General features: G+C 43.2%; 1 protein-coding gene across 1 annotated transcript; it reads left to right on the top strand.

Annotated features, from left to right (window-relative positions):
* Nucleotides 1-10,524: 10,524 nt before the first annotated feature.
* PVX_085975 (hypothetical protein, conserved) lies at nucleotides 10,525-12,798 on the top strand (the record flags this gene model as incomplete). Its single annotated transcript, XM_001616808.1, has 1 exon — nucleotides 10,525-12,798. The coding sequence occupies exon 1, from the start codon at nucleotides 10,957-10,959 to the stop codon at nucleotides 12,796-12,798; it is 1,842 nt and encodes a 613-aa protein (XP_001616858.1). The 5' UTR covers nucleotides 10,525-10,956.
* Nucleotides 12,799-15,672: the final 2,874 nt, after the last annotated feature.

Here is a 15,672-nt window from a genome sequence, read left to right as displayed (position 1 = left end):
AAGCACAAAGAAATCGAACATATACGTAGTTGCCGTGTGACATGTGAAAAGGTCAAATGAGCGCAGCATGGCCCTGTGGGGAGCTATGGAAACGGGAAATGGCGCAAAATAAATGCAATGGGGGCGCAACGTACGCACAAAATAAACGCCGATAAACGCGCAAAAACGCAAAGTGAAGAAATCCTGTTATTATTACAGCAGTAGGAGTGCCAAAACTGCTAAAAATCAAAAATTTACGTTGTGTAAATATAATTCCTGTTCCTTTTTTATTTCTTTTCCTTTCTTTGCGATTTTTTTTTCTTTTTTTTTTTCCACGTCCTCGCAATTAATTCGTACTAACAAAAGGAAAAATGCAAAGCGAAAAGAAAGAGGGGTGATGAATAATATACTAAAACTTCTAAAAACGTTGAAAAAATATGCAAAAGTTTTATACTTCACCTTTTGATATGTTTTTTTTTTTTTTTTTTTTTTTCCTCACATATCGAAACAAAAGACAGTCACACGTTTGCATGCTTTATGGGAAACAAAACAGTTGGAAGGAAAAGAAGGCATAATCCCCATACTATGGCGGGAAAAAAGAAAAAAACGTACACATATACTAAGGCAAATAAAAATACAAACGTGTGTACGCGTATGTATACATGTGCGGAAACGTTTTGGCCATTCGCCATTCGCACGTGTAAATTTTTAAAAAATTCTTCACATTCCCGCGGACGAGGGGAGCTCCATTTACCGGATGGAAAAATCGCTCATTTGGAAAATTTCGCACACAGTTATTAGGAAATGGCAAAAGGCGAATAGCAATGGCGATGGCGAAAGGACAAAATCACCGACTGACAAGTTAACCGCGCTGCCAACCTGCTCTGCGCCACGAATGTAAATCCGACCACGTACTACGTCGCCGTCAAATATACACAAACACGCGGAACGGCGATTTTTAATTTTTCCTTTAAAAAATGCCACGCTGGAGGCAGGCCACAATATTCTACATGCCGCGGGGATGGGGGAAAATGTGTAAAACGAGGGGAATCACACGAGCGCTCCGCATACGTACACACACGCCCCGTACACCCACATGTACACAACCGCACACAGAACGGCAACAAAAAGAGTGCATTAAAAATCGCAGATGTATTTTTGCAAAATGGGGAACGCCGAATTGCACAACGGTGGTTGTCTAAAGAGGCAGAAATTCGCCCAACCGCCGTTGCAAAAGGGAACAAATTAGTGAGAATTACCCACCAGTGTTGTAATCCGCGTTGCCAACTTCGTGTGTAAAATGTGAAGAAGTGGGAAAAAAAAAAAAAAAACACATATAAAGAGAAATAAACAGACATAGCAGATATAAACTAAATGAATAAATGCAAAAAAATTCGAAAAAATACAAAACACGGGAAAGAGAAAAATGACCAACCAAACACACGCTGCGGCAACGACGAATGAATCGAATTTCTTTTCAGTTTACTCTGCCTAACACTGCCATAAGTTACGAAATTGCACACCTCTGCTTCTACACATACGTTTCGGCCAAAATGAAACGATTTGATAAGGCGAATGTTTCCACACGTGCGCGTTTTTTTTCCTCTTGTTCCTTTTTTTTACGGTACGGTAAATGCATGTAGATAGGTATACCCCCCTACCTCCACTCTTTTGCAGAATTAAAGGACAGGTGGAGCAGAAAATGGCACCAAAATAGGTCATCATAAAAAGCGAAAAAAGGGTAACACACATTGACGCTTACTGTTAAAGCGTGTGCATTTTAGCAATTTGGAAAAAGGACAATTTTTTTATTTTTTTAACGTTCGTGTATTCACCTACCGACTGTGGGATAAAAAAGGCGACTGAATTGGCTAGTCTGCTCAACCTGTTGATTTAGTGAACTGGCCAAAGTGTCGGAGGCATAAAGGGGGGTTGACAATACCATAAGATCAAACGGTACGCACATAGCTGTAGCAGTAGATGGGCGCAAATGCGAATAAACGCCTACTTAACGTTGGTTGTGCGTGCTCTATCATAAGACATGCGGGTGGAAAGCGCACAAATGATGTGCTACCCCAAGTGCGCTTCCATGTGCATATGTATAATCTTATGCGCATTTCTGGAGGCCAACTAAGCTCCAAACGTCGCTGCAAAATTGAAAGGCCCTCCCATTTATCTCGATTGGTTCGCAAAAAAGGTAAAGACGCATGCCGCTACCTTTTTCCCACATTCGTGTTTTTACTTCAGGTTGCACACTGCTCCTTTAGCATTTCACCACTCACAATTTGCACTTCTTAGTAAACACATGGAACGCAATGCCAACTTGGGCACAATAGTGTCCTACTTTTTAGCCTCCCTAGGCGAACAAACGGGAAGGGGAGTCCTCTCCTTTGCATCGAGGCATGTTTAGCCGGAAGTGGGCCTCCCTGATGGTTCATAAGAGAGTGCCGTCTTTGAGAAGCAGTTTATAAATTCTTTGTCCGCAGTTGCACAATCGCTTAACCGTAGCTTTGATGACGTGCCATGGGTTAGTGAGCGAGGTAGTCGCGCCGCTTTGGAAGCACCCATGGGGGGAGTAAGCGGTGAACGATGCCTCGAACGGTCTGCATAACTAACAATCCATCTGCAACTGCGCCAGGTGGAGCACTTCGCGTGGCAACGCCCCATGTTTGCATTCAAAACGGGTTGCTTACTGCGAAGAAAAGTGGACGCAGTAATTTAACAAACGGAAGGGGACGTATGCGCAGACGTAAGGTTAAGCAACATGACAGCCAGCTTTGTATCTGTATGCCTTTAGCCACGCGTAAGGCAACCAATAAAGCGGAATTGAAGCGGAAAAAACTTTATTTGAAGTCGCCCACGCGCAGTTTTTCACATATTCATTTCTCTGTTCATTTATTGTTTCCTATTTTACCCCCCTTTGGTTAATATTTTCTCAACCGGTTGCTTATATGCTGTGGGCCGGGCCAAAAAAATACGCCCCAGCGCGGGAATGCAGCTACGTTATTCCAGGTCAGGCGAACAGCGAACAGGATGCTCACCAAACGATTTGCTGTTCAACAGTTTAGCAATTTAAAAAATAAAAAAATACCATTTGACAACTCAGCGCGACTCTTTTGGAAAAAAAAAGGAAAATTCCATTTTACGCGTATGAAATGAAATGTTTTAAAAGTCCCCTTCAATTTGTGATACCCCAATTTGTACACTTCGTTGAAAAAAAAAAAAAAAAGTTGCGTCCGTCAAGGAGTGTCAAACTGTGCCATCAAGTTGGAGGCGACGCATGGATTCCCCAAGCGATGCTTACTAACTACGCAGAGATAAAAACAAGAATGAAAGAAAATGGCGTAGCAAAACTGAGCAGTCTGCGATTTGTTTAACTACGTACATGCAGGCGCGTGCGGGTATTTCCCCCTATACACATGCGTATTTATACATATATAGTTATATATATATATATTTACATATGCTTATGCGAGGGTACCATTTGGGGAACGAAGCAGGGCCCGCAGAAAGGACACCCCCTGAGTTCGTGTGTGCACATGTATGGCCTATCTCCTCCATGAGGGGGGAAAGTACAAAAGGGTAGAATTTTTTAAAAACGGTGATGAGAGCTATTTAGTACAAATAAATCACCAACGCGATATGCCTTTCTCCTTTTTTTACGAATGAGGCAACAGCTATCCTATCGCGAATGTTTATTCCCCAAAGGTTCAGCTACCGCCATCAGATTTTCAAATTAACCATGTCCGTTTTGCATATGCGCGAAAGCGTACGAATGTGTGGACGCTCATGTTCTTTCCCTTTTGCTTACCCGTTTTTTCCATTCCTCATTTTGTAAACATACTGACTGAGTTTTTCTGCCTTGGATGTATCTCCCTGAATACATCCCTGCGTACCTTTTGAAAAACGAAAGGGGGGGTCACCTCTCCTTTTTATTAAAACGATACAACGTCCTTCGCAAAAAAAAAATATTCATCTGTTGCTCTTCTGCATTGCTCACCATATGAGAGAGATAATATGCCCTCCGTCATCCTCCCCATTTTGCAGATTCGCAACAACCGCATGAGTGCGCCCCACGTCGACATGAAAAAGGAAGCCGTGCAGGCCAATACGTATAAACGTACGTACGTACATACGTACGTGTGTGTGTGTTCCCTTATATGGACGCCCATTGGACCCCCCCTTCCGTTTGCATACACACACAATTCCAAAACAGCAACATAATACTTCCCCCCATTGCAGATATAGACACCTGAAATGGAGACTCACGCACGTATCCCCTCCCTCCGAAAAGTATTCTTCCATTAACGCATTTTAAAAAAATAATCACTCACACCAATACGCACCCTACCTTCACCCATGCACCCTTCAAAAACCACCAATAATGAAAAATGATAACACAGTAGTTTACAAGAACAATACTTGGAGCATATACAACGTATGCGTCGTTCCCTTTTCGTTCGAACTGATTTTCCATTTTTATGTTTCTTTTGACTCCTCACTTTGCCCCCTTCGTGCTCATACTATAACTCATTTCTCTTCGTTCGAAAAAATTTACAGAACAAGTCCAGCGCCCCTGGGAATAAGAAAAAAAGGTGTGCTTCGTTGTGCCTGCGTATACGTGGGAGGAGTAGCTATACGTTGCGGCTATCCGCTCAGTGCATGCCCCTTTTGGAAAATACAACGCAAAAAAAAAGGAACCAAAAAAGGCACCTTCTGGGCGCTTCCCTCCGCGCGCACCACGCCGAATAAGCAATCGAACTGTTTGTACTGCTCATTCCCCCCGTGGATCCCTCCTCCTCCCTGCAGCCGAGTGGAATACCTGACCCTTTTAGGGAAGCGACAACTGTTTGACGAAGCGGCGAACGAAAATGAGGGTAAGCAAAGCGAAGTGACGGACATGTACATCTACACAGGCAAGGGAGTGGAGAAGGTTTCCATAAACACAACGACGAAAGAGAAGAAAAACGAAACGAACAAAAATAAACGGTATCAATATTTAAAGGATAAAATAACAAATGCATTAAAAAATCAGGAAAGGATAAAACAGAATACCAGTGAGAATGAATTTCTAAATGCTACCGAAAATGACCCCAGAGATGTCTTCATTTTTGATAAGCTTAAAAATGAAATAAACATTTTCAACAGCAAGGGGGTAAAAGAAGAGGAGCACAAGAAGGGAACGGATGATGCCGCAGCGGATGGCCATCCTTTGGAGGAGTCATCATTCCCCCATTCAGATGCGCACACAACGGAAGGTATTTTTCCTGGTGCAGATGTGCACGCAGAGGAAGCTGCTTCTGTCACATTTAAAGATGTAGGAAAAAATTTCGGTAATGTAGCAGACGGCGTGGGGATTCTACCAGATCAAGGCGAGTACCGCCATGAGGATGAGGAACCCCTCGACAAAAAAGACGAAAGTGAGCCTTCCATCCAATCGGAGAACCGCACCAACCTTGACGATGAGAAGAAGGGAACTCCAAATGAGTTGCAACCCGCTGAGGAAGCTTCCACCAAACCGAACGGCGAATTTTTCATCTACACGGAAAAATGTAGTGACATTAGCAGCGAAACGGATGATGAAACTTATTCTGATTGTTCTAAACCGGAAGTGGGTGCCCCCAAATGGGAAAGCCAACCCGAAAGGGGGAGCTTCATGCCGCGTTTGAAGAACCAAACGGGGGGAGTAAAAAAGGGGGCAAGCTTCCAAAGAGGGGAAGTCGCGGGAAAGCGGAAAAAGGGGAGAGAGGGGTTGTACAGGTCATACCGCGAAGGGGGGGAGCTCCCAAAAGGATCACTCCAAAAGGTACCGCTCCCAAAAGGATCACTCCAAAAGGTACCGCTCCAAAAAGGATCACTCCAAAAAGGACCGCTCCAAAAAGGATCGCTTCCAAAACGGTCCCCCCCAAAAGGACCGCTTCCCAAACGGTCGCCCCCAAAAGGCTGGCACGAAAAAGACCCCTATGAGGAGAGCTGGAGCGAGGACAGCCAAGGGGAATACAGCCCGTACAAGGACCCACCGAGAAAACATGTGACGAGTGCCCATCGGCGAGACGAATTCCACAGCGTGCAAAAAGAAATGCACCACCTCAACGTGGAAATCAACAACGTAAAGGACAAAATGAACATAATTAATAACAAGAAAAACGGAAAAATAAACGTCTTGAATAAAAAAATTAACATTTTGAAAAACAAACTGAGCGATAGCAACGCCAATAATCTTAACGACGATATAAACATTGTCAACAGCCAAATCGACCTTTTATTTATTAAAAAAATTAACAAAATGTATAAGCAGATAGATTCCTACGTGAAGAATATAAACGACCAAATAGTGAAAAATTTGTCCTCCGAGAGGACACTGGATCATCTAGATTCTCCCCTGTACAGCCACATACGCAGACAAATTAGCAATATAAAAACGCAAGTAAGTAACTTACACGATCAGGTGAACAGTCACATGTACCAGCAGAGGAGCAACAAAATGTTTAACCAAATGAATAACCAAATTAACAACACCAGTAATCAGATTGGTCGGCACCTCGGGGGCCAGCTGCATGGCCAAAGTGGCGGACGGTCAGCGGTGGACTCAAGGCGGACAATGCCAGATGAGCAGTGCAGCTATAAGGGTAACCATCAGGGGAGTCATCAAAGGAGTTATCAAAGGAACTGTCGGAGGAACTCCAAAGGATCACTCTCCGAGGAAGAAGACCTGCACCTTCCGCAGCATGAAAAAAAAATGAACAAAAGAAAAGGCATCGCCAAGCAGGAAGGTTGCCTCTACAGGGATAACCCCTTTGGTAAGAATGCCTACCACGAGCTGCACCCACAAATTAACTTCAGCAGTGCAGATGAGGGCAGCGACGCAGATGGGGGTAGCGGCGCAGATGGGGACGCGAAATATTACGGCCGCGTGAGGAGACACCACAATGGAGGTGCTGCTAACGTGGGAGAGCATCCAATTGAAGGAGACTCCTTCGATTCGGATGCCAGTTTTACAATGTGTGGAACACAAGGAGGGAAAAAAATCCGAGGCGGAAGCAAAGGGTACAACTCAAGTGATAGCTGTAGAAGCAGAACTTCAAAAAGGAGGAAAACAAGAAATGATAATGAACCAAATTATGATCACCTGAAGCGGAAGAAGAAATTAATTAACCCCTTCAGTCGTAATGCCAAGTGGGAAAAGGACAAGTGTGGTGATGGCACGGACAAGGTGGAGCCTCAGTCGGGGATCCACGCAGATGGTGTTCGCAGCCGACCTGCCGTTGAAACGGTTGAGCATACAGGTCTACTTAGTGATGATCGTCCATCTGGAGATCAAGCCGTAAGCTGTGAAAAGGGAGGCGGTATTACGGTCGACGAGGGATCGGCGGTTCAGTTCTTCGATGCAAGTCGTAAAGTGGGTGTAGTCCAAGCGGCAGAAGCGATCGGAGGGGTAGAAGCCATCGGAGGGGCAGAACCAATCGGGGCGGCGGAAGTAATCGAAGTGATCGACGTGGCGGACGCTGCCGCAGTCTCAGACGTGACGTACGTGGTGGACATGGCCGAAGTGTCAGGTGTGACCAACGTGGTAGACTTGGCCGAAGCGGAGGAACCTGCTGACAAGGGACCAGACGAAGAGGAGGTGCACCACCCCTTCAGTGATCAGAAGCTAATGTATTTGAAAAAAAAATTGATGCAGTTGGATTTATTTAAAAGGAATCAAAAACGGAAAAATGAAGAGGATGGCCTAAACCGTCGCGATGTGAAAACGGATGCCAGCGAGCAGGCAAACGAAAAGGAGAAAAGGATAGCCCCTATGGAAGTAGCCAATGGGGCGGATAAAGCCATCGAATTAGTTCCTCACACAGAGAAGGGGGACGCCTTACAGAATGGCTCACGATCAACGTATAAAACGCGCAGGTTCATGTTTGTGGAGGAAGGGCAAGCAACGGAAGTTGGTGGAAGCAGTGGCGACGCCTATGGTAATTACAATGCGAAGCGCCACTGGAAGAGGCAAGCTAGCCAAAATGACAAGAGAAGGGGAAGTTACCCCACCGGAAATGTGAACAGTGCAAATGAATCGAAAGACTTCGTGTCGATGTTTCAAAAATTGGTTCGCAAAGAAGGCGAAAATGGGCGAAGCGATCGTAAGGGGCAAGGCGAACATAGGGAGCAAAATAGAGTACCCCATTTTTATGGCAACTCCGGTGAGGATAATAAACTTTCCGACGAGTCTTGCCTCAGTGAGAAGTCCACTTCCCTTCGAGATGGTGACCAGCGGAAGGCGGACAGAGGAGGAAAAAACGTAGATATGTTGAGACATTTTTTTTTTTTAAAAGACGAAATGAAGGGACCGGAATATGTGCAGGAGACGACTAGCATGAATAATACCAGCAATGATCAAAACGGATGGAGAGATCCCAGCAGCTATCCCAGTGCAAGCGAAGCAATAAATGAAAATTGCGCGAACAGCAAAAATACGCAGCTCACGAATTCTTTTACCATAGACCAAATTTATGACTACACGGTGGATTATTATCACCAAATGAGCGAATCAAAGGAGGGGGGAAACGATTCCAACTCCTTCAACAACGTGTCAGGGGTGCTAAATGAGGAAAATCAAATGGACTGTTAGGCCCCCAGCTGTTGTGTAGAATGGGAAGAATAAGTCAGGAAATAAAAAAAAAAAACTCAAAAGAAAAAATATCTTTTTTTTCCTTTTTAGCGTCAACAAATGAGTCTACGTGTAACCCTTGACTCGCCAAAAATTAAGTATGCACTTATTACCATCTGCATGCATACAATTTCTTTACATGACCATTTTTCCCCCTTCTTAGTCGTGCTTTCCCAAACGGACATACAAAGGCGGTAGCTTCTTTGCCCAAAAAAAGAACACCAGTAGGAGTCAGAGAAGGGAAGAGAGACAACAAAAAGGGACGGATATAACTGACGCGTAAAGCATCTCAGTGGGGAAATAAACACATGCTTTTACCATCCAAGTGCGCTCCAAACATCAGGAGGTGGGGATGCACCGCAGCGGGGAAGACCTAACCGGACGGCGACCCTTGAAAGCGCCAACAGGTAAGAAAAAAGGTAAAAAAAAAAAAAAAACGTAGTGACGTAAAAAATGTAATAAAATGAAAAAATAAAAAATCTTGCCGCGCTAACGGTGAGAAAACGCCAAAGGCCAGGGCCACGGCAAAATAAGAAACACCGTGTTGCATGAGGGTCAATGTGCAACGGTGAAGGGGGGAAAAAGGCGAACGAAAGGTGAAAATAGCCAAAAAAAAAGGCAAACGTAGCCGAAACATAACCTTTAAATAGCCTTAAAATTGGAAAAGAACCCCCGAATTAACGGCAACTGCGCGAACAGGAAGAACCGCCGCCACCTTTTTTTAAGTTCAACGTGATAATGAAAATGTGCAAATTTGTCATTATCACATTTTGTTTGTTTTTTCACTTTTTCGGTGCGCCCTATTTGTGTCCTATTCGAAATTGAACTCTTTTTCTTATTTCATTTTTTCTTTTCCTGTTCTGTTTTACGCCATGAACGCATCATGTGCGTTTCGTACACGTCTGGAACACGTTCTCGCAGTGATTTCACAAAAGGTACGTTGGCATATCCACTGAATGATGTTTTTTTTTTTTTTTTTTTTCTTTATTTGGAATATTTCAAATAATGGCAGTGCTAAACGCGCTAACGGTATTGTCAAAAATTGGTTATAACAACTTTATTTCGTCTTTTTCGAAGGAAAACACACTGAACATTTTTTTTTTTCTCTTAAAATAAAATGCAACAGGGTTTATCCCCCTTTTGTTTTGCAAGCCCCTGCCACGAAATGAGCTCCGGCGTGGGCGGTGCGTAACTCGCAGGAAGGCAGCGCCCTCCCTGGGGGGCCTTCATCAAAGGGTGGAATTACATTCATGTAGCGAACACCTGTGTGTTATCCACTACGCACAGGTTAGGTTATCTTTGTTTTACGTATTTTACTCTCCTCAATGGAATGCGCTCGGAACGACAGCTAAATCGCGGCAACAATGTCAATGGCAGCGTCAATCGCAATGACAATTTGTGGTTACACTCGTTCAAGCTGACTTCAACAGAAAAAGAAGATTTTTTTCCGACTTTACAGAGGCACTTTGCGGCTGTTTTTTTTTTTTTTTTTCCTACGCCGTATACAAATATGTAAAAGGCTTGTAACGCGGTTCGCATTTTTCCCCACATGTGTAGGGATTATTTTTCACGGAGATTTTCTTCTCCCACCGCCGGTGAGGGGGTACTTCCATTTTTTCTTCCACTTGGGCTTAGTGCAAAGGCAAACATTTATTTTTAAAGATGGCCGAACTTTCTACTCCTCCTGCTGCGCTGAAAATTCTACCATTTTTGTTGCTCCTCCGCAATAACTTCAGGGGTTCTCACTCCCTCCCTCCCTCTCTTTTTTTTTTTTTTTTTTTTTTTTAATTTCTACTCATCCTTGTTGAATTTTCTTCCCAATTTTTAATCCGCGTGACGGTAAAATGTTAGCTTAGCCATTCTGCGCATCGTTTAAGCGTTAGCTTTTCATTGTATTGCCAATTTGAAATGCGACCTCTGCACTTGCGTATATTTGCATAAACATTTTTCACCCCTTCGATACGTTTGTTTTGAAAAAAAATAAAAACATTGGCTTGATAGAATAGTATAGTAAAAACACTTACACGCCGATAAGCAAACTGTGAAAAAAAGTAAAAAAAAAAAAAGAGAAAACACTGTGTGGAAAGGGCATCCAACCATGTGCCCCTTCGCAATGCAGTTGCGCTGTGAAAAAGTGATCGCGCCAAGCGTGCAGAACGTTATATATACCACGTAGATGCTTATTTTTGCATACTTTTACCTTTACGTGTAACCGAGCCATGCCCACAGCGCACAGGTAGTAGATGTATCTGTGATTCCCAGCTCGCGCCACCATTGGGGGACGCCCAGGGGGGGGACAAACATATACATAAGTAGTAAATATGCATATGTATGTACCCCTATGTGCGTACCCGTTGAGCGCCCGCCCCTATGACCCATCGAGTAAACCCACAAAAAAAAAACGCGCAAAAGTCAAAATGAGGGGCCTCTTTATCGCCGCCTTCTTCCTGCTGACCCTGTTTATCACCAACGTTGTGTATGAATACATTCATACATTTAACTCGCGAAAACTGAAGAACAAAAAAGGTGCAAATGACAACAAGAATCTTCTGGAGTTTTTTCTGCACGTTCAAATTCTGAAGGACATAATCATAACGTCGATAATTAATTTCTTAATAAAAGTCAAGCTGGTCTTCCACTGCGTGGCAAGATTTCTCTTTTTCAACAAAAATAGGTACATACCGACTGGAAACCATGGTGAGCAAGTTGTGGGTGCGGGAAGCCATAACCTCGGTTCGGGCAACCACCACATCGGTGCAGGCAACCATAACGTGGGCGCGGACAACCACCACATCGGTGCGGATATCCATCACGCCGATGCGCACAGCGAAGGAGACTACAGCAAAAGGCAAAATGTTCAAGTGAAGACGATTTACTTCATAAGGCACAGCGAATCCGTGTGGAACAGCGTTTTTAACAAAAGACTGACAACCAAGACGTTTTTAAATTTCTGCCTGGTCCTCTTCTACGAAATTTTCTTCTTCTTTAGTAAAAAATCGGTGCTTGTAGATTCCCCACTGAGTAACGCAGGAGTCATTCAGTCCATCGAGTTATCAAACTTTTTGCAGCAAGAAAAATGTGCAACGAAAAATGGAGATAAACTTTGCGTAGTTCCCATAAGCTCACTAGATAAGGACGATGAGCAGACGAGGGTTGACGAAAATGAAGACGTCGAAATGGCAGACATGAGTAACCAAATGGGGGACAACGCAGATGGTGATCATGGGAAGGAGGACGCCAGTGACAATGCAAGTGCTAACTGTGCAGATAAGAACGCTGGAGAGGGGGGCCCCGTCGTCGATTTTGTCCATGCAGGAGATGGAAGGTCGGGAAATCATGCGGGGCAAATTCTGCGGAAGAGAGGAGGTGGCCAAGACGCAGACGAAATCGCAAACGTAAGCGCAAATGTAAACAGCGCCGCCTACCAAGAGGGAAATACTCATACCAGTCCCGAATCGATGGTGCACCGAAGTGACACCCACGTGGATGACAACCACCTGAATAACCAGCAGGACCACCGAAACGACCTCCAAGTGAACAGGAAGAATTACCACGAAAGGTACAACCATAGGGAAATCATAAACCGAAGTCTCAAGGATCATATTGACATCCTTAACAACAGCGTAAACTACCCAAGTGCCATCTTATGCTCAGATTTAAGAAGGGCAATATCAAGCTGCTTTATAGCCCTATACAACAGAATAAATAAAAATAACGAACAAATACAGGTACTAAATTCGCTACAAGAAATTAGTAGAAATCCTGACTGCGTTTCGCTGTTCGATTTTCACGACAATAAATATATCAGCACAGATATTGAAAAATTCGTCCACAAAGATGTAGAAAAAAATTTTGAAAAAAACATACGCATTAGAAGAAATTTTGTAAGTAACAAATTTTTTGATACCCTTTCGTACATTTTTAATAATGACACGAATATTTTTATCATTTTTGGCCACAGCCTGTGGTTCCGCCTTTTTTTCAATTACTTCCTGAAGCAGCCTCATAAGGCGAAAACGCACAAAATGCAAAACTCGGGGGTCGTTGTCTTTAATATGATTAAGTATGACCAGGATAACAAAGTCAATTACGAAATTGAGAAGAACAGCGTGCGCGTGCTGTATAAGGGATTTCTCGAGAAGGAGCACAGCAAGGTTGACTAGGCGCTACGCGGTTGCCAAGTCAAACGGGAGAGGCAGCAAAAAATTTAGCACGCTTGGGATGGGCAGCCAATGTTTGGGAAGACACTGAACAGAAGGCGGGCGACTCGTGCTGCCTGCCGTCGAGCGTAATGACCATCCCGGGGAAAGTTTATTCGGCAAAGCGACTTTGCCAAAGGTTGGCAGAAGTTGGCAAAAATTGGCAGAAGTTGGCAAAAATTGGCAAAAATTGGCAGAAGTTGACAAAAGTTGGCAATAATTGGCAGAAGTTGTCAAAAATTACCAAAACTTGACAAAAATTGGCAAAACTTGACAAAAATTGGCAAAACTTGACAAAAATTGGCAAAACTTGACAAAAATTACCAAAACTTGACAAAAATTGGCAAAAGTTGGCAATAATTGGCAGAAGTTGTCAAAAATTGGCAGAAGTTGACAAAAATTGGCAAAACTTGACAACAGTCGACTGCGCGATCGAACGAACGGACGCCGTTCGGGAGGACCAATAAAAACCGTGCACAAGGCCGTTACCCACTTGGGCAGACAAAATTATGAGGACAAAATGGGGCGTAAAGAATGCCCGAAGGCGAACTTAACGATATCAAATCGGTCGAAAAAAAAAAAAAACTTCAAATTGATGCGAAACGATGCGCATGCAACTTGGACGTAATTGTTTACAATTTTTTTCGTTATACCTGCAGTATGCATAATGCGTACGCATTTAGAGCGACGCGCCTAGTTCTTCTCATCCGTCATTGCGTATGCGCATTCGCGCAACTCGCGCTATTTTGCGCGGGACGCAAAAAATGCCGAGAAAAAAGCCGCAAAGCGCATAAGCGCGGCGCATTTATTACTTTTTCTGCCTTCTGCCTTTTGATATACCACTCTAAAGATAAATAAAAGCAAAATTCATCTTCCCACTGTGTTTGTTTTGTTTTATCTAATTTTACCCCTTTTTTTTTTACTTTATCGAAATGCTTATTTTTTTCGAAAAAGTTTTTCTTTTTTTTTGCCAGACGTTTGTACTTTTTGCTAACCTTTTTTGAATTTTTTTTCTAAATTTTTGTACCTTTTTCTAAGCCCTATTTTTTTTCTTTTATTATTGCATATTTTTTCTTCCATTTTGTATGCTCTAGAAAAAATATGTTTTCGTATGCACTTTGATTTAATATCACGCCACGCGCATTTATTTATTTTTGCTTCTTCACATTTCGTATCCCACATTTCGTATCTCACATTTCGTATCTCATTTCGTATTTCATATTTCGTATTTCATATTTCGTATCTCATATTTCATGCTTTGTTTGTATTTTTTTTTTGGCGCTTTTTTCTTCTTCCAGGATTCTGTTTTTCACTATCTGATTATCTTACCATATGCGAGCATTCATTCGTATGACTTTTTTATTTTTATTTTTTTTTTGTTCTCATTTTTATTTTAATGCGAACATGCAAAAAAAAAAAAAAAACTTTTCTTGTGCCTTTTTGATACCCCCATACGAATTTATGTGAGTTATGAATTCGTTGCTAATGTTAATTTTTTTTTTTTTTTTTAGATTTTATATTTTTTTAATTATATGATAAGAAAATAAGAATATTGGAATAAAACGAAGTTTGATGAATACCAACTTGGGTGGATTTAATCGAACTTAACTGAAATGGGTTAATCAGTTCTGGTTAATCAATTTCGGCTAATCAGTTTCGGTTAATCATTTTCGGTTAATCAGTTTTGATTAATTCAATTTGACTTACATATTTTGAAGTGCTCATTTTGAAGTGCTCACTTTGATGTGCTCATTTTGATGTGCTCATCTTGACGCGCTCGTTATGAAGTGCTTATCTCGAAGTGCTCACCATGAAGTGCTAAATTTTTGATTAACTGATTAATTGACTACCCTTACCTTCCAGCAGTTTCGCACCCCCCATTTCTTCACCTTTGCATGTTCGTGCAGTTTCATTTTTTTTAATCTTCTTTCAATTCGATTTCAAGAGTGCATCAATTGCTCTCCCGAGCGAATGAGTCATCATTTGTCGAAGGGCACATACATACGGAGAGAGATATCCATATGCTTGGGCGAAAAACGCACAGTCCAAATAACTGAGAGGGGCGAGGAGGGGTTCTAGGAACGCCTCTGACCCTTTTCCCGACCCCCCCCCGTATGCGTGCTTAGATGTATGTATCATTTATTTGCGCTACTTTAGCCCTTCCGCTGTGCTGCCCGTATAAAGGCGCATAATCGAGGGAATCGTTGCGCGAAATTTTTTTTTCAACAAGTTTTTCTTCCACGAAGGCAAGGGGCCAACAGTACCAGGAGAAGAAGCTCATGGTGTATGTGTTGTTTGCTCCCTCGGCAAGGGCGCCTTTTCCGCTGGGAAGAATATGCCTTTGGGGGTTGGCACTGCGGAGTGATTCCTCGGAGTGACACCTCGGAGTGACACCTCGGAGTGACACCTCGGAGTGACACCTCGGAGTGACACCTCGGAGTGACGCCTCTGACCGGCTGAATATCTCGAAGCCACGCCAACGCGTAGAGAACACATATATATGATGACTTTGAAGCTAGCACCTTGTCAAAGCGTATACGTATGGATTTATCCGTGCAGTGCATTCGCATTTGCATTCGAATAAATCACCCCCGTTCGCGCTCCTAGCGAGAATTACACCCCACCGCGCAGTGGCGAAGAGGGCAGAGCGCACCAGTGCCGCTCCCTTTCAATGTCACGTGCGAACACGTGCATATGCAGCAAGTGCAGAGGAAGAACAACAGCAAAATAAAAAAAAAGGCATAATAGGAGAAATAATTAAGCACAGAAAGAGCTACGCAGTACGTAGTGAGAACACTTGAGCAGCAAGTAGGTCGAAGCGAATAACGTCAGGTGGGA

This window comes from Plasmodium vivax, chromosome 13 (assembly GCF_000002415.2).
Source record: "Plasmodium vivax chromosome 13, whole genome shotgun sequence".
In the NCBI taxonomy this organism is placed as follows: Eukaryota; Apicomplexa; class Aconoidasida; order Haemosporida; family Plasmodiidae; genus Plasmodium; species Plasmodium vivax.
Note: the sequence above shows the minus strand (reverse complement) of the source record. Positions and strands in the feature narration are given on the sequence as shown.